This window comes from Petaurus breviceps, unplaced genomic scaffold (genome assembly GCF_028583685.1).
Source record: "Petaurus breviceps papuanus isolate PSGF00001 unplaced genomic scaffold, PetGlider_PUasm1.0 140, whole genome shotgun sequence".
Taxonomy (NCBI): domain Eukaryota; kingdom Metazoa; phylum Chordata; class Mammalia; order Diprotodontia; family Petauridae; genus Petaurus; species Petaurus breviceps.
This window is the reverse complement of record NW_027185698.1, coordinates 41,927,152-41,945,248: the sequence shown is the minus strand read 5'-3', so window position 1 is coordinate 41,945,248 and position 18,097 is coordinate 41,927,152. Positions and strand designations below refer to the sequence as shown.

Below are 18,097 nucleotides of genomic sequence, written 5' to 3'. Positions count from 1 at the left end.
AAATAATTATTATTCAGTCCAACAGGTTGAGGATAACCCATAGGCCTCACACCATTGGTGAGTTAGGGGGATGTCTTCACATGTTTAGGGTAGCCATCCCCCAGTGGAATTGGTAGATTGAACAATTTGTTGCAATGGCCATGCAAGCAGCTGAACCAGGTGTTCTGGAGTGCTTAGAGCTTTGTCAGACATTAAAGATGCCAAGGTCATCCATTGCATCTTGGGCCATCATCAGTCATTTTGACTTCTATATTGCCGCTGAACTTTGATGACTCTGGAAGAGAGAGTAAACTTCTGGAAGCGAGAGTAAAGCCTATAACTTTGTGCAGCTCTGTCTATGTAAATACAATTGGAGAGCGAGTAAAGACATCACTTATGAGGTCATTGGTCCTCTTTGAGAACGAATGACCACCAGCAGCAATTCGTCAGTCTGAGAGAGTTTGAAGCAAAATGGACAGAGCAGAGGATCACTCTCTAAACAGGACTGGATACTCAAAATATGATCAATTGTGGGAGTAAGCAGCTTTGAGAAATGAGACCCCTGGTACCAGTCAGTGAGTCGGTTAATCAGTGAGGCAGTCCTGGAAGCAAGAGTTAGCCCTGGCAAATGAGAGTGACCTATGAAGAGGAGAAGGCCCTGGGAGCCCACCTGAACACAAGGAAAGCTACAAGAGCTCTATGAAGAGAGGAAGGACTTCCAGGTCCTCTGGTACCAGGAGCTGTGAGATGCCTTAGTTGCACATGAATCTAGAGGTGGGCTTCACCACCACTGTTCTCTAAGTTTGAATCCACTCTTCACATGGGCACTGTCTATTTGTGGGAGGATACACCCCAGGTTTATGGAGATAATGTTTTATAGCTACTGTTTTTACCATCTACCTTACCAAATGCCCTTGCTAAGAGCTAATAGTGTGTGCTAGCTAATTATTAATGGAAAGTACACTGAAGGGAGACAGTGTTACAGTGAAAAAACTGCCCTAGATCTGGAGTCAGGGGTTCTGAGTTCAAATCCTGGCTCTTCCATTACTAACTTTGTGGTGTGGTGGTTAGAGCTTTGAGCCTGCTATCTGGAAGACTTGAGTTCAGATGTGGCCTCAGACGCTTACTAGAATGACCTTGGGCAAGGCACTTCACCTGTTTTCCTTAATTTCATCAGCTGCAATATGGGGATAATAATAGCACCTATCTCCCAGGGTTGTTGTAAGGATCAAATGAGATAATAATTAGAAAGCATTTAGCACAATTCTTGGCACCCAGGAAGCACTGAATAAATATTAGTTGCTACTGTTAGTATTGGTAGCTTAGGTGGTTCTACTGGATACAGCATTGGGTTTGGAGTCAGATAGACCTAAGTTCAAATCCAGCCTCGGGCACTTTGTAGCTGTGTGACTCCTGGCAAATCACTTCCCCTCTTTTGCCTGTTTTCTCATCTGTAAAATGGGGATAATACTAACACCTACCTCTCAGGGTTGTCATGAGAATCGAATGAGATGATATTTATTTCCTGGCATATAGTAGGCATTTAATAAATGCTTATTTCCTTGCTTATCTGTGAAAGGAGAGAGTTGGGCTAGATTACCTCTGAAGTCCCTTCCAGTTCTGAATCTGAGTGCAAAGCCCTGTGTTAGGTGTATGGGAAGATATAAAGGCCTTGTAGGACCGGAACTTAGAAGTGGGAGAAGACAATAACACTTCAGGGGCCCATGATTTTATCTCTTCACTGATTAAGATCAAAACTTCTCCACACTTTTCCTAAGTGACTGTGGTTAAAACAAATTAATCTCCAGGTGTCTAAACCTTGAGTCATGAGACATCTGTTCCATCACTGAGCCTGTACTTTTTTATCCTTTCCACAGCTGTAGGATCTGCTGTTTTTGAGGATCTGGGGTTCCCTTTGGGCTGTGATGAGGACTCTATGGACAAAATAACTACAATAACCATTTAAAAATAATAAATTCCATTTATCCAGTGCTTTAGGATTTAAAAAGCATTTAAAGTGTAAAAGCTGTTTTCCTCACCACAATCCTACTGGGTACAAGTACAAGGACTATTATCTCACCTGCTATGGATGAAGAAAAGGAGGCTCAGAGATATCGTGACAATGCACATAAAGTATCTCAGTCAGCAGTCTAAAATGCAGGCCCTGGGAATCGAAATCCAGAGGTTCTTCTGCTAGACTACTTTAATGGATTTCCTACTGGACTCTGGAACCCACACACCCATCCCTTGGGTTACTGTGCAGAAAAAATACGGCTCAAATCGCCATCCAGTGCAGAGTCCAGGCAGGAAGAACAAGTCAAATAGTGAGGTATTTGAAATACCCTCAAATCATAAATACCAGGCAAAACCACGTGATGAGTCCCTCCTAAACAAAGGACAAGACTCTCTCATGGGTTCAGGGGCCAGTGAAGAAAAGAAAAACATTCTCCCCAAGGGAATCCCTGCTCTATGACAGAGGTGTCAAACACAGTGCCCACTCCTGAGTACAGTATGAACCAGATTAAAATGCAGTTGGGAAATATTTAACAAAATAAATGAAAATACAATAAAATACAGACAATATTATATTTCAGAACTAAGTCAATATGCAGTTGTTCTAGTTAAGTTTGACACCAGTGCTCTAAGACAGAGGTGTCAAACATCTGGCCCTCTCCTAAATGCAGCCCAAACCAGATTAAAATGTAATTGGGAGTGCCAATGTAATTAAAATGTAAGACAGGGGTGGGGTTCTTGGGATTCAGGAACAATTTGTTTCCTTGGTAATCCCATGTATTTTATTTTATACATTTAAAGACATGATTCTCAGAAGGGGTCCAGAGACTTCATCATTGGGCTGCAAAAGGAGGTTAAGAACCCCTATTTCAAGAAGAGAGGTTGCCTTGTATTGTGTCTGGGACAGATTTTGGGTCAGTGCCTCTTCTCTTAAACAAACTATCATTTACAGCAAAGCTTCGATTCCCTAAATCTTTTTATTATTGGCTGTCATTGCTGAAGCTCTACTTCCCCTTACCACCATGGAATGCACTTTCCTGCCTCTGCACTTCCCTCCAAGTTCCCAAGTTCCTCTTGGCCCTGGTAACCTTATCATCACTGTGATGAATTACATTTATAAGATACTTTAGTTCGAAAAGTGCTTTTTATAACATCATCTCATCTGAGGTTAGGAACAGCCCTGATGCTTGATACGATAGATATCGCATTCTCTTTTCATAAAAGAGGAAACGGAGACTCAGAAAGGTTGAGTGACTTGTCCATGGACACACAGCAAGTAAATGTCTGAGGAAGGAGTCAAAACCAGGTCTTTCTGATTCTTAGATAATCCCTCTAGCTATTGTTATTACTCTGTTACAATCAGATCATTTGTCAAATTCTTTGGTCTATCTTTTCATTGACTCAGAGAACTGTTTAAGGGGCTGCTTAGACAGTTGTGAATTACCTTCATGCCCTCCCCTCCTCTGCCTAGCTCAGTGAGGGTGAATGCCTTCCTTTCACCTCCTTCTTGCCTCAGAGGGAAAGTTTTACTTGCCTCCTCACACTGCGGTTGGGATAAACACATACATGGACCCCTCCTATCATTTCCTGTGTACCTCCCAACTGTGGCCCTGCCCCATTAAGAAGGTAACAAAACAGAGAGATGGGTGGTGGTGGTGGAGAGCACATGCTGCTAGCTTCTATAGGAATGCTTGTTGCAGCTTTTAATCCTCTATATGCCACCCCCCAATAAAATAATACGCGAAACAGCATTCAATAAATTATTAGTCATCCCCTTCATGCTAGGCACTGGGGATACAAGAAGAGGCAAAGACAGTCTCTGCCCTCTAGAACCTCACAATCTAATGGTGGTGGGGACAAACAAGCTAGGTATAGACAGGATATACAGATATGCACAGTACATACACAATATACACATATTTCGCACACAAAGCAAGCTATCCTGTATATTATCCTGTCCCACTTGGTATCAGTGCTTGCGTGCATGCCTCACTTCCCAGGCTAGACAGTGAGCTTCTTGAGGACAAGGACCTGTATTGATCAACTCCCAATTCATGGCCTGGCAAGAAGGCAAGCCTTGCTGGTTCAGTTGAATCGGGCTGCTTCTGAAAGGAAGGAGGTTAGCTATGGGGAGGAACTTTTTGACTGGCCAGGAGGGCTCTGTTGTAGCTGAGTCCAGCATCAGGGGACCTGGGTTCAAACCCTGGCCTCAGCACTTAGACTCGGGCCAATTCAACTTGTTCAGCCTCAGTTTCCCCTTATGTACAATGAGCACCCCAATCCCCAACTCGTTCCTTCTTGGGACTGCTATGTAGCCTCGAAGTTCTCTGGAGATGAGGCAGACTCCAGGACAGGTTTGGCTTAGTCTCTTCCAGAGGCCGAGGAATGGACAAAATGACCTTTCAGAGTCCCTCTTTCCCCGGGTATCTCCTAATCCGTTTTGACGTAGAAGAACTAAGTTCATCCTATATTGGCAGCTGCCAGTGTTACAGTAGAGCCCCGCCCCGTAGGGGGTGGGCGGGGCCTAGGCTGCCTCTCGTCTCCGATTGGCGGCCGCAGTTTCTGCCTCGCTGTCACTCCCCGCGGCGCCCCCTCTCGTCAGTGTCAGTGCCTCCTCCCTGCCTAACCCCGCGCCGAGGACCGCTTCCCGTCGCGGGGGCTGCCGGGACAGTTCCAAGATGGCGGCGACGCTCCGCGCCGTCCCGGGTCTTTGCCCAGCGTTCCATTCATTTCCCGGCTGCTGAGCGGGGTCGCGGAGACGCGGGAGAGTCCGGGGCCCGCCGGGGAGGGCGCAGGGGGCCGCTCCGGGCCCAGGGCTGGCGCCGGGATCCGCGGGGCCTCCCGCTGACGGGCCGCCATGGCCACCCTGGAGAAGCTGATGAAGGCATTCGAGTCCCTCAAGTCCTTCCAGCAGCAACAGCAGCCGCCGCCGCCGGCGCAGCCTCCGCAGCCGCCGCCGGCGCAGCCGCCCCAGCAGCAGCCGCCGCAGCCGCCCCAGCAGCAGCCACCGCCGCCGCCGCCCCAGCAGCCCGGGCCGTCCGGGGTGGAGGAGCCGGCGCACCGACCGTGAGTGGCTGGCGCCGGCGGGGAGAGCGCGGAGCCCTGGCCCCTCCCGGGACCCCGGCGTGGGCTGCCCTCTGACCCCGAGAAAGTGGGGCGGGGGGGCGGCTCCCATGCCCTCCCCACCCCAGGGGGCCGGAGCACCTGTTGTCCTGGCCCTGAGGGGACGCGGGGACCCCTCAGCCTGTCATCTCCCAGCCAGGAGGGAGGGGGCCTCGCCCCGCCTCCTTCCCCATCTGAGGGGACATCCTGGGCCCCTGACGTCCTGTCCCCCTCCTAGGCCGCCCTGACCCCGACAGGGCATGGTCAGCCTGTCACCTCTTTGGCCTCTTTGGGACTTTATAGAAATCCCTTGTGGGTGCCTTGCAGTCTCCTCATCCTTTCCCCTCCCCCAGCCCTCAGGGAGACCAGGGGATCCCTTACGTTAACCCCCTTTCTAGTCCTGTGGGAGCAGAGGTTCTCACGCCCCTCCAAGATCCCGGAACCGTCGTCTGGGAAATGGACCTGCTTCTCTCCCCGTTCCTTCCCTTGAAGACCTAAGATAGGTCCCCCGTCTCTGTGTATTTTAGATGATCGGCCCTCCTCTTCTCCTCCTCCTCATCTCCCCTCATCTCCCGCGGACAGAGTCTCTGCTTTCTGCTAGATTCCTAGGTCGCCTGCCACTTGTCCAAGTTTGAAGGGGGAAGGAAGTTTCAGGAATTTGAATGAAATCTAAAAGTTGTGGTCAGTGCCCAAGCTTTAGGTGGAGTTAATTGTTCAAACATTTAGGAAGCTAATGGCATGGTCAAAGAATGTCCAGTAGAGGATACGTTATAAAGAGAACCCTAGGGGTGACTTTTAGACCTGAAAATTTTGGCTTCTTTACTCAATTCCATAGAGTCAGGTTCAACATGATGACCATGATGATGATAACGAAGGGTCCCAACTTCTCACTTTTCATTTTGGTCTGTAAGACTTTGGATAGGTTGTACATAATAATAAAAATGAGATGAATTTATTCTTAGTCCTGGAATTTTAATTTGGAATAAAGGAGAGATAGTAGTAGTGAAAGTTGTTGGAAAAATTGCCTGAAGTTTAATTTTTTTGTCTTGGAAAGAAAAATGTTTCTGGGAGCAAGTTATATTGTTAAAAGACTAGTACCATGTGGTCGTGAATATACTTTCACAATCTTATTTTTAACTCCTTTGAACTTGGCACATAACGATAATTCTGAGATGCAAATTACAGAAACATGTCAATTTGAATGAATGAAAAAGCATTTAAGTGCTAACTACCAAACACTGGGGTTTCAGATAGAAAACTGACAGTCTCCGTTATCAGAGAGCTCACATCCTAACAGGGGAAGACAACACATATAGGGATAAAATAAATAAGACAATGTCACAAATGTCATCCTTTTATAGACTGTTTGCCTAGCTGTCTACTACTCTGTATTCTTGAGAATTTACTTAATTAAAACAGAAATATATAGGCCACTATGAAAGTTGAGGACTTGATGGGAAGTTTTGCCTCAGTAAGGGGTAAGGATGATGTCAGTGAATATTGACCTGAACATAGGCTTGTACCTTTGTAGTAATATCATTGTAAATAATAAGAAAATAATTCACTGAAAAATAATTATGCAATATTACTTCAACTACTTTGTTAGACCCACATGTTCATCGATGTAAGTCCTTTCTTCACCATTGCCAGGCAAAACCCCTTTTCATCCTGTAAATTCTTGTGCACCTTCACATAAAGCCTCCTTAGAGAATCTGTCTGATGTACTGGGCACTTGATTCTGGTTCTTGTAGTGTGTAAGGATATTGGGGGAGCAGTAGAATTATCCATCTTTGGTGTCTCACTTTTGCTATACAACTGGCCCACCTTTTTGTTCTAGTCACTGACGCTAATTTAGAACACTATTTAAATTAAAAATTTATTTTTATTATAAAGTTATTTTTCCACAGACACAAAATTTTTCAGTACACAAAAGAAGACAGGTTTGCATATGAAGCTGAACTTCCATTATGGGCAGTTTGCTTTGAAAAATAGTATATATTAAATTTAAGAAGGTAGTAATAAATTGCCCGGCTTGTATCCCCTTCAGAGCTGTTTTCTTCTGTATGTTTTAAAAATGTTATATTGATGCTCTTTTTTTTTTTTTTATCAGTAAGGGTAAGTGATTCTTTTTTGCATCTTTTTTCCACCAAGACCTCTACCTTAAGAAGATGATTTTGGTAGCTGTGAATAGCCTAGCTAGGTTTAGAGAAGCATATCATTAACTAGTTGGCCATTAAGCTTTTGTTCCATTTTTAGGAAGTAACCTGTAACTTCTTCCCCAAATAAAAGCCCTTAAGTGTAACAACAACAAAATAGTAAAGCAAAACACATCAACATGTTGACAATATCTAAAATTGTCTCATTCTACATCTCTAGTCCATCACCTCTCTGCCTGTAGGTGTGATGCATGCTTCTTTATTTTTCTGAAGTCATGAGTGGTCTTTGCATGGTTCGGAGATTTGAAATCTTTTATTTTTTCCTTAACATTTTTATGGTAATCATATAAATTGTTGTCTTGTATTTACTCATTTCACCCTGTATCAGATTGTAGAAATCTTACCAGGGTTCTCCAAATCTGTCATATTCATATTTCTCATTCTCCTATTTTTTCATTTTACTCATATACCACAATTTGTTAAACCATTCCCTTGATCACTGTATACCCACTTTGTTACCAGTTTTTTTGCTACAAGAAAAAGTACTGCTATCATTATTTGTCCATATGAATCTTTTCCTTTCTTTCTTTGACCTGTTTAGGCTATATGCCAATAGTGCTATTGCTGGGCCAAAGGGTGTATGTGTAGTTTAGTGATATTTAAAATATAGTTCCAAATTGTTTTCCAGAGTGGTTGGATCAATTTAGAGTTCCATCAACAGTCCATAGTGTGCCTATTCTCCCATAACCCTACCAGCAACTGCCATTTTCATTTGTTGTCATTTTTGCTAATTTTACTTATGTGAGGTAGAACATCAGAATTTTAAACTCTGCTTTTCATACTTATGTCATTGCTAGTAATATGCTATTGTTTCTTTAAACCTGCCATGCATCTTTTCATTCCTATTTGGGTTACTTATAAATTGATTCTTCCTAGGTTTGGTTTATCAGTATTGATAAAGGAATTAAAGGGATAGATATTTGTGGCAAAAAGGAGTTTGGAATTTGCAAGTAACTAGGCACTCAGTAGTATCCAAATGTGTGATAGCCCAATCTCCTCATGTTCAATTTTGGGCTCAGTTTTTTTATCTTAATTGGTGTTTAAGGTATGCATGTTGATAGACTGTCAATCTAGCTTCATATTATGGACTGAGCAGCATATGTTTTCCATCTACTTTTGTTTTTCCAGTGTAGATAGTTAGAATAACTCTTTAGCATTGTTCTTGTTTCTCTATGGAGACTTTGAGAGGATTCTTGGTCTTGGTATGGTTAGTGTGTGATGCTATGTACAAAATTACTCTGTTAGAAAACATTGGTTTAAAGTTTGTAAGATTTTACCACACAAAAATGTGCCAAGTTACATTTTAGAATGGTAAACTAGAATCTTCTTAATCCTTATTCTGTTCACTTCAGCAAACATTTAAGAAGTGTTATCTAGAGCTGTGAGGTGAGGCTTCATTAGAAAGATTTCACTGCAACTTCCCTTGCCTTTTGGAAATTTACATTCTGTGGGAGGGGGAGGAATACCACCAAGAAAGCTATGAGCATTAACCGATACTTATTAGCTAGGTGACCTTGGACAAGTCATTTTACCCACTTTGCCTCAGTTTCCTCATGTCTAAAATGAGCTGGAAAAGGAAACAGCAAACCATTCCAGCATATCTTTGCCAAATAAACCTCCGAAGGGGTCACATAGAGTTGGAAATGACTAAAACAACAGAATAACAAATGAGCACTAAATTATTGGGCGGACCAATGAAAGCTTCCTGGTGTGTGTGTGTGTGTGTGTGTGTGTGTGTGTGTGTGTGTGTGTGTGTGTGTGTGTGACTTTTTAACAAATTAAATTATTTATTTTTAGTTTTCAACATTCACTTCCATAAGTTTAAAATCCCCCCTCTTTCCCAAGATGGCTTGCAATCTGATATGGGCTTTACATGTGCCTGTGACTTTTAAGTTCAACCTTGATGAAGGGATCAGTAAGGATTATGAGAAGGGGTTGAGGAGGGAGTGCAAATGTTTAAAGGCAAGAGATAGCAGTGTGAGTTTAGAAAATCACTAGTAGACCTTTGTGGTTAGCCTATGTGATGAGTAATGTGGATATATAAACTATACACTCCTTGAGGTCAGGGTTTAGTTTTAGCTTTTGAATTTCAGCTTTGAACATAGTACCTTGCTATGCTATAGAAGGAACATAATTTGAGATAGAGATGAGGTTAGAAAGATAGGCTAGAGCCAGATTCTTAAGGGACTTAAAGGCTAGGCCAGGAGTGGGGAACCTGTGGCCTCTAGGTCCTTGGGTGTGGCCTTTTGACTGAGTCCAGGTTTTACAGAACAAAATTTTTATTAAGGGGATTTGTTTTGTGAAGTTTGGATTCAGTCAAAGGGCAGCACTTGAAGACCTAGAGGACCACATGTGACCCTGAGGCAGCTGGTTTCCTAAGGGGTTGGTATTTTGTCCAGAAGGCATTTTGGGACCACTGAAGGATTTTTGAGCACAGTAGTGACTTAGACCTGTGCCTTAGGAAGATGATTTTGGTAGCTGTGTTTAGCCAAGTTCAGAGAAACCTCTCATCAACTGGTTGGCCTGCAGCCTTTTGGTACATCTCTGGGGGCTATAACAAAGCACCAAAGGGGCACTAAGGCCAGTAGGATTTTCACTGTCTTGGTGGAGGGAGTACTCACACTGTTTAGAACACTTGTGAAGTATTGAAATATACATTTAGTGGAAAGAATGCTAGGTTTGCAGAAGAGAGGGTCTGGGTTCAAAATCTGGCTTTGCTGCTTAGTACTTATATGAACTTGATTTACTTCTTTAAACTTCTAAACTTCACTTTCTTCATCCATAAAATCATTCTCATAATAATAACATTTATTTAGCACTTTCAAGTTTGCAAAGCACTTTATATTTGACTCCTTTCCCCACAGTGTCCATGTGCTATTATCCTCATTTTTACAGCTAAGAAATTGGAACTCAGAGAGGTTAAATGACTTGCCTATCCTACGGATAGTGATGAGTGGTCTCCAAAATGGAAGACTGGCAGGAGTCCATGGGCTTCAGGATCACCCATTTGGAGGGTGGGAAGATGGGTCCCATCTTACTTATAATCTCCAATACAACCATACCTTCCCCTTCACCTAACATCCCCTGACATTACTCCACTCTGCCCCCTCCTACTACTGTGAAAATTATCAACCTCCTTCCATTGACCCCTGCTCCCTTTGACCCTCATTCACTTATTTCATTTGCTATTCAAGGGCCTTTGGGAAAATTACCTTCCTCCCTCCCCACATCATATCTCCACCCAGTTCCCCAGACAACCTGAAAGCAAGCACTCTGGTGGCTTTGTGTTCCTTGGCTGGCTCTATTAGCAGGCATGTATAGGAAGATCTTTATTATTTTTCTCCCCAAATTCACTGTTCTTCTGAAATCCTCTACTATTGTTGAAGGCACCACCATGCTTTTAGAAGTCAGCCAGGTTAAGTTTGTTGTTATCCTTAGCTCCTTAACTCTCACTCATATTCAGTCAGCTGCCAAATGCTATTTTTTTTTTTACCTGTACAGCATCTCTCACATCTGTCCCCTTCTCTTTATAGACGTGATCACCATCCTGGGTCAGGCCCTTATTCGTGCTAGGTCTGTTCCAATAGCTTTGTGTTGGGTTTTCTTATTTCAAACCTCTCCCCATTCTGATCCATTCTGTGAACAGTTGCCAAAGTGATTGACTTGATCTTGTTACTTTCCTACTTAAGAAACTATAGTGGCTCTCAACTGACTGTAGAAGAAAATAATATTTCATCTATCTCATTCTCTTTACATTTTTATTCTGTGTGTAAGTTTTATAATTTACAAAAGCATTGATTCAGTAGTATGTGTATTTAACTTATGAATAAATAAATATACATAGATTGGAATACATATTCAAAAATATTTTACTGATAGGAATGTGTGATTAAAAAAAGGTTGGAAACTACTAGACTTAAATGACCTTTAAAGTCCCCCTCTTCCTGCCCTAAATCTATGATCCCGTGATTTTAAGATGAGAATATTTACTTGCCCTCCCCTCCTTTCTCCCTAACTAAATTGAAAAACTTGGAAACCTCATTTGACAGAAATATGCCATCAATGCCTATTTTTCTGTTTTGTGACTGGTCTGCTGGAAGGCACCTTTGTGAGAAACATATTTTGAATATTCCAAGTGGAAAGCAGAATCTGAACAAACTCTGGGAAGGCAGACTCTTCTTTTCACAAGCTTGCTACACTCTTCTATGCTTGGTGATGCAGGCGAAGGAGAGATGTTGGAAACTGTGGAGAAACTGTTGCTTCTGTTGGAGACTAGTGGGACTCAGGCTATGGTCCGAAGAAGGTGGTGATAAGGCTGTATATTCAGGCCAGTGAAGTATATTTTAATATAGCATCTTTTTTTTTTTTTTTGCTTTTTGGAGGAGGGAAGGTAGGGCAATTGGGGTTAAGTGACTTGCCCAAGATCACACAGCTAGTTTTTGTGTTAAGTGTCTGAGGCTGGATTTGAACTCAGGTCCTCCTGACTCCAGGGGTAGTACCGCCCTGTAGCATCTTTTTCCTTTTAACTTGTATTTCATGAATCATTTATTTTTGGACATTATGTGGCCAAACAGCCATATATTGACAGTCCTTAGAAAGAAACATGTTGAGGGGATATGGAGCAGCTAGGTGGCCCAATGGATAGAGCACTTTCCCTGGAGTCAGGAGTACCTGAATTCAAATTCAGCCTTAGACACTTAAAAGCTGTGTCACCTGGGCAAGTCACTTAATTCTAACTGGGGGGGGGGGAGCCCTCCAAAAAAAATACACTTCATATACCTTCCATGTATATTGTGTTAAGTGGATACCTAATATATGTATATTGAATTATGGAATTGACTCTTCATCTTGTGACCATTAATTCTCTTTTTTGATTATATACTTTTGTTTTTGATATTCAAAAGGCAACTATGTCTGTAGTTCTGTGTATTTTTTTTTTTTGCGGGATGGGGGTGGGAGGGAGGAGGAAAGGCAAGGCATTTGGGGTTAAGTGACTTGCCCAAGGTCACACAGCTAGTAAATGTGTCAAGTGTCTGAAGTCAAATTTGAACTCAGGTCTCCTGACTCCAGGACTGGTGCTCTATTCACTGTGCCACGTAGCTGCCCTAGTTCTGTGGATTTTCTGGAGAGTTTCAGTGAAGACAGACATTTTTTTGTTTTGGTAAGATAAGTTGCTTTTTCCTATATTAAAACTTAGATACAAATTAGAATTTTTCTGGCTCAATGCTAAGAATGTTTGGAAAACCTTGGGAGAAGAGGATTTTTAGGAAATATGGTATGCCTTTGTAGTTTGAATAAATTAGCTGCCCAACCCATCTGTAAACTTTATTCTATTGTCCTTGAAGGAAATAACAATAGTTAATATATTTTTTATCTAGTGCAAAATTATCAGTTTTGGACCAGAAAGCCTTACATACAGTATATTCATTAGTTGCCCAAAGTGTCTTTCTGATTTAAAAACCCAATCTACAAAAGGACATTTCTCTTTTCCCCTGCCAATTTGACATTGCCTGGATTTTTTTAAACCTTTATATTCTGTACAAGAGGTTGCTTTAAGGCGAGCTTTCCAAAATTAATAGATTTAAATTATTTTAGAACAAGCAAAAATATTTTTGTAGAATATCAGTTCATGTCTTAAAGACTCAGCATGTCCAAGTAGTATTGTATATTAGTTCCTGGAACTGAAACAAAATGAACAAGTATTATAGTGGATTTATTCAGTGATTTTTGCTTTTTGAAAACAGACATTCATCAATAGAACAGGCACAAAAGTTTCCATCTGTGTTCAAAAAGCTTAGAATCCTTAAATTTTTTGTCCAGGAGGGACCATAGAAATTATCTAGTTCAGCTCCTTCATTTTACAAAGGTGAGGAAACTGAGATCCTGAGAGGTAAAGTGATGTGCAGTAGTCAGGAAGCTAGTTAGCGGTAGAACTGGGAAATTAGCGCCAGTCTCTTGATTTACAGTCCTTTGTGCTTTTCACTAGACCACAACCTCTTCACCTATACCACGGTATTCATTGTGAGTAAAGCATCTGTTTTATGGGCTAGTCCTTTCTTTTGTTCAATGGATCAGCAATGCTAGAGCCACATTTAATATTTTAGTTCATCAAATGAGCAGGAGAAGGAAATGGTTACAGAGTCAGACACGACTGAACAAAATAGGGCAGTTTAACTGGCACTGTGGAGAGAGCGCTGAGCCTGGACTCAGTAAGATCTGAGTTCAAATCCTGGTCTCAGGGCCTTAGACACTTACTATCTGTGTGACTCTGGGTAAGTCACTTAACTCAAATTGTCTCAGTTTCCTTATCTGTAAAATGAACTGAAGGATGAGATGGCAAACCACTTCGGTATCTTTGCCAAGAATATTCCAGATGGGTCACAAGGACTTGGACATAGCTGAAATGGTTGGACAACAACAGTTATAGCAAATCAGCTCTTTCCAGTTACGTGATTAAATGAAAGGTATAAAAGATATAGAATCTCACTGTATTGTGATTTGTTGATTATTTATTAAAAAGCATTTGATTCAGTAGAGAAAAAGACTTCTCTAATCATAGAAGATTTGAAGGATACAACAGAGATTTTATCAGATGAGACAAAACAGGAGGGATTTATGCCCACCAAAGATGTTTGCCACTGTCAAGGAGGGTGTCAGGTACAAAGTTCATAAGGCAGAGGGATTCCCTGTTTCTAGGCAGGTCCTGTCTGTGTTCCTGTTTGTGGATTATGTTGTCCTGATTGTATCACCTGTATATTACCAAACATCCTACCAGAGCCTATTAGAAGAGATCTGTAATCACTTAAAAGCTTTTGACCAGTTAAGACAGATGGATATCTTATTCAGGAGAGAAATTAAGAAATGCTAATTATATCATAAATAATAGAGTCTACTCTGCTTCCTAATAATAGGTTTTTATATGACAATTAAAATTCTACTATATTAAAATTCTGCTGTACAATAAATTCACTTCAGGTTTCTTTCATCTGCTTGGTACTGTTCTGGGGGTAGTATTGAGATCCTACCTTTAAAGATATTTGTAATTCGTGGCTAAGTAAGACTGAGTAGAGATAGGAATTTGAACTAAGGGAATTGAATTATGTCTGAATTTAGCAATGTGTTTTCCCAACAGTTATTACTCTGTATACTTATAATGCATAGCTACAAACAACTTATTTTGTTGATGATAAACTTCTTCAGAACCATTGGAACTGGTAGGTTTAGCCTATATGAAGGATTAATTTCTAATAAAACTTGTTTCCTGAAAAAGTCCCAGTTCAGCTGAAATGACTCTTTATCACAAAAGTATTTCTTCTAATCCCAGTCAAGTGACTGGGGTGATTGTAATTTGTTTCCTCAAGTAATCCAGGCTTTTAACTCTAGTACATCCTGTGATTCAAATGTTAGAGACCTCCTTACTCCTCTGCTGTTAAAACTTTTTTGTGCTAAATTAAAGTAGCGATACCATTGAATGAAAATGACTTTGGATATAAGGGCACAATTTTATACTTTGAGTATATCTGTCTCTCTGTTTTTGATTTTCCATCATGAAGATCCTTGTATGATTTTTTTTTTACTTGAACCTCTTAAGTCTACTTCAGCTTTGTTTGAAATTGGGCAACTAGAACAGCATATTATATACTCCAGATGTTAGTACTCCATGGCTTTGTATAGGATAGAATGATCTCTCTTTTTTTGTTGTGTTCTTATTCCTAACAGTATGTTTCATTTTTAGCAGTTTTATTTAAGGCATCTTTATTTTGTATGGGGGCATTGATTGGGTATGTAATTTGCCTAGGATTACACAGCTAATATATGTGTGAGGTGGGACTTGAACGCAGGTGTTTTGGCTCTGAGTCTGGATCCATTCAATCACACTGCTGCCCCTCGTTTTGTTTGACCATTTTGTTTGACCAGCATTCGTTAAGCTTCTATTACTTTACTAGGCTCTTGGAGATTTGGTAGCATATATAAATAAGACACTTCCTGTCCTCAAAATGCTTATAATTTAGTAGATCAGTAATGTGTTTTTATTTTTATTTTTGCTTTTTGGAGGGCAGTTGGGGTTAAGTGACTTGCCCGAGGTCACATGGCTAGTTTTTGTGTTAAGTGTCTGAGGCCGGATTTGAACTCAGGTCCTCCTGACTCCAGGGCCGTGCTCTATTCACTGTGCCACCTAGCTGCCCCTTTAAGGAAGTTTTTACATTATTTATGTGCTGATGAAAATTCCATGCCATTTTCATAAATAAAAACCTTGGCGATCCCTTTTAATTCTTCTTTTTGCCAGTACCAATATATATATGTGCCTTTGTGCAGTATCTTTGACTTTCTTCATTCTCTTAAGTTCCTTTCATTTTTTTCCTTATATCTTTTTCTTTTAATACAGCCCATGCCTTGCAAATTTTTGCTTTGTTTCATTTTTCTTTGAATAGTTAAGGGAATCATAAATCATGCCGAAACCTGGATTTTAATCCAAAGGTAAAGATTACATTGAGAGTTGTCTTGTACAATTTGATAATTGTTTCTTGAATTTCAGTTTTGAAATTAAGCTCTGCAGTGTCAGGATGAAGGGCATTGCTAAAATCATCTGTTTACACTGGAGTTGTCTGTTTAAAACTTCCTGATTCTGATGATCACGGTGTCATTTATGGTGGTGGCTTATCCTCTGGAACAGTTGAGGAAGAAGGAAAAGATTGGTAGAGAATTAAGAGAAAATTTTTGAAAAGTGGGCATCAATTTCAAGATATAAACAATGGATGTATGTTCAAAATTTAGCTTTTTATTAAAATTATTGAGCATTCTAAGAATGGGAGTAATGTTTGATTTTTTTTTTTAACGTAGGTTTAAAGTAGAAATCACTAGCTTTGTTGAATTGTTGGTAGAATGATGAAACTATTTTTGGTTTTTAAATTTGGGGCTGAATATACTATGTTTTTGCTACATTAATCAATAGATGGAAAGGATTCTAGCCACTTGAATAAAAGTAATACAAGCCCTATTATTCTTTTCCTTGGCTTCACATCTTTTTTTTTTTTTTTAAGCAATTGGGGTTAAGTAACTTGCTCAAGGTTACACAGCCAGTTATTTCTGGTGCTAAGTATCTGAGCCTGGATTTGATCCCCAGGTCATCCCGACAGTGGAGCCGGTGCTCTTACTTGCTGTGCTACCTGGCCGCCCCGGCTTCACATCTTCTGAAGTATTTTGCCCATTTCTGAGTGATACATTTTAGGAAAAGAAATTGAGAAGTTGGAATATATCTAGAATAGTGTAACCAAGAAAGTGAGGGAAGCTTAGAATCTGGAGAAAAGAAGACTTAGAGGTGGCATGACTATCTTCATCTATTTAAATAGGCATTAGATTTTGTTCTGCCTGGCCCCAGAGGACAGAAGGTAGGTGAAAGATGCAGGAGTCAGATTTCGTCTCAATATAAGGAAACATTTTCTAATTATTTTAGCTATTTAGTAGTAGAATGTGCTACTTGAAAACATAGCGACTTCTAATTTCCTGAAGATTTTCAAGCTAGAGACTAGATGGCTAATTGTTAGGTTTTTTATTGAGTGGCTTCATATTTCAGTTGCAAATCGAACTGGATGACCCAGCTCTTCTAACTGCAGTTTTTCATTCTATGAAATTTTACAAATATGACTTGGAAGTTTGTGAAGTTTTAAATGCCAGACTGTCATATTAGCAGTATACAAATAAAAATTGCCTGAAGATGTTTGTCTTTCTGAATAAGAAATCTTAACTCCTTATCTGGCATCTGTTATCCAGATACAAATGGTCCTTTTCATAATTAATCAGAAATCTTGTGCAATCCCATTCCAGTTCTTTTCTTTGCTATGAGAGACCACCAGCATTGATGACATATGATTGGATGCTCTTGTGTGTTTAGTTCTGTGTATTGTTTAGTGTATATATTGCTTATGTATGTGCATATTTATGTATGTACATATATGTATACACAAATATATTTTATACACATAAAACAAATAGCAACATCGGCCGCACCTGAAAATTGGTATCTTATTGTATATCTCTTTTAAAAGTAATTATGCAGCATGTGGTTTTACTAAACATCTGACTTACTAATAAAGACTGGTAGGGAAAGCAGTAAAGGGTGGTGGCTGTTATTTTTCCATCTATAGAACATTCTTCTTACTTCCCCATTGAATTCAGTGCCTAGCTGGTGGTTTTTCCACCTCAACTTCTGGTTCCATACTAGGGGTCATTGATATACAAATTTATGTTCCCTCAACTACCTTGACTTCCCAGTTCCTCAGTCTACTTAGTTTCCATGACCTATCTTCATTCTACTTCAACTACACACAGAGATGTTTATAACCCTGAACTTATATCACCTACAAGTATTCTATTTTCATGATGATGAATTCCAAATTTCCATTATCTAATCATAATCTTTTATCATTTAAGTTTTCCTATGCCTTAAAACCCTAACCATTCTTCATCCTCACTGTGACCTCCAGTCCCTCCATCCCTTAGTCCTCTCCCAGGCCATCAACACCACCTAGTCTATACTCCCTTCCTTTTTCTGTATTGACCCTTTGGGGAATCACTTAAACTCTATACTGTTCTCTTCCCTTTAATTCCTTGACCCCTTGGATAGTATTGATCATACTTTGTCAAACCCTAGTCTTAGGGTAAGTAATTTTCAGTTCCACTTCACCTGGCGACCTCATCTGCTTACATGGATTTAATTGCCATCTATCTGCTCGCTAATCCATTGTCACTTAAGTGATTTTCCTAACATCCCCCTACCTCCTCTCCCT

General features: G+C 40.6%; 1 protein-coding gene across 3 annotated transcripts in view; it reads left to right on the top strand.

Annotated features, from left to right (window-relative positions):
* The first annotated feature begins 4,762 nt into the window (after nucleotides 1–4,762).
* The window catches only part of HTT (huntingtin), a 228,883-nt gene continuing 215,548 nt past the window's right edge, over nucleotides 4,763–18,097 (top strand). For 2 of the 3 annotated variants that reach the window (XM_069070716.1, XM_069070714.1), the window contains exon 1: nucleotides 4,763–5,058. In XM_069070716.1, coding sequence (XP_068926817.1) covers nucleotides 4,850–5,058 — 209 coding nt within the window. In that variant the 5' untranslated portion in view covers nucleotides 4,763–4,849. The remainder of the gene's footprint in view (nucleotides 5,059–18,097) is intronic. The other variant, XM_069070719.1, reaches the window with a different exon arrangement.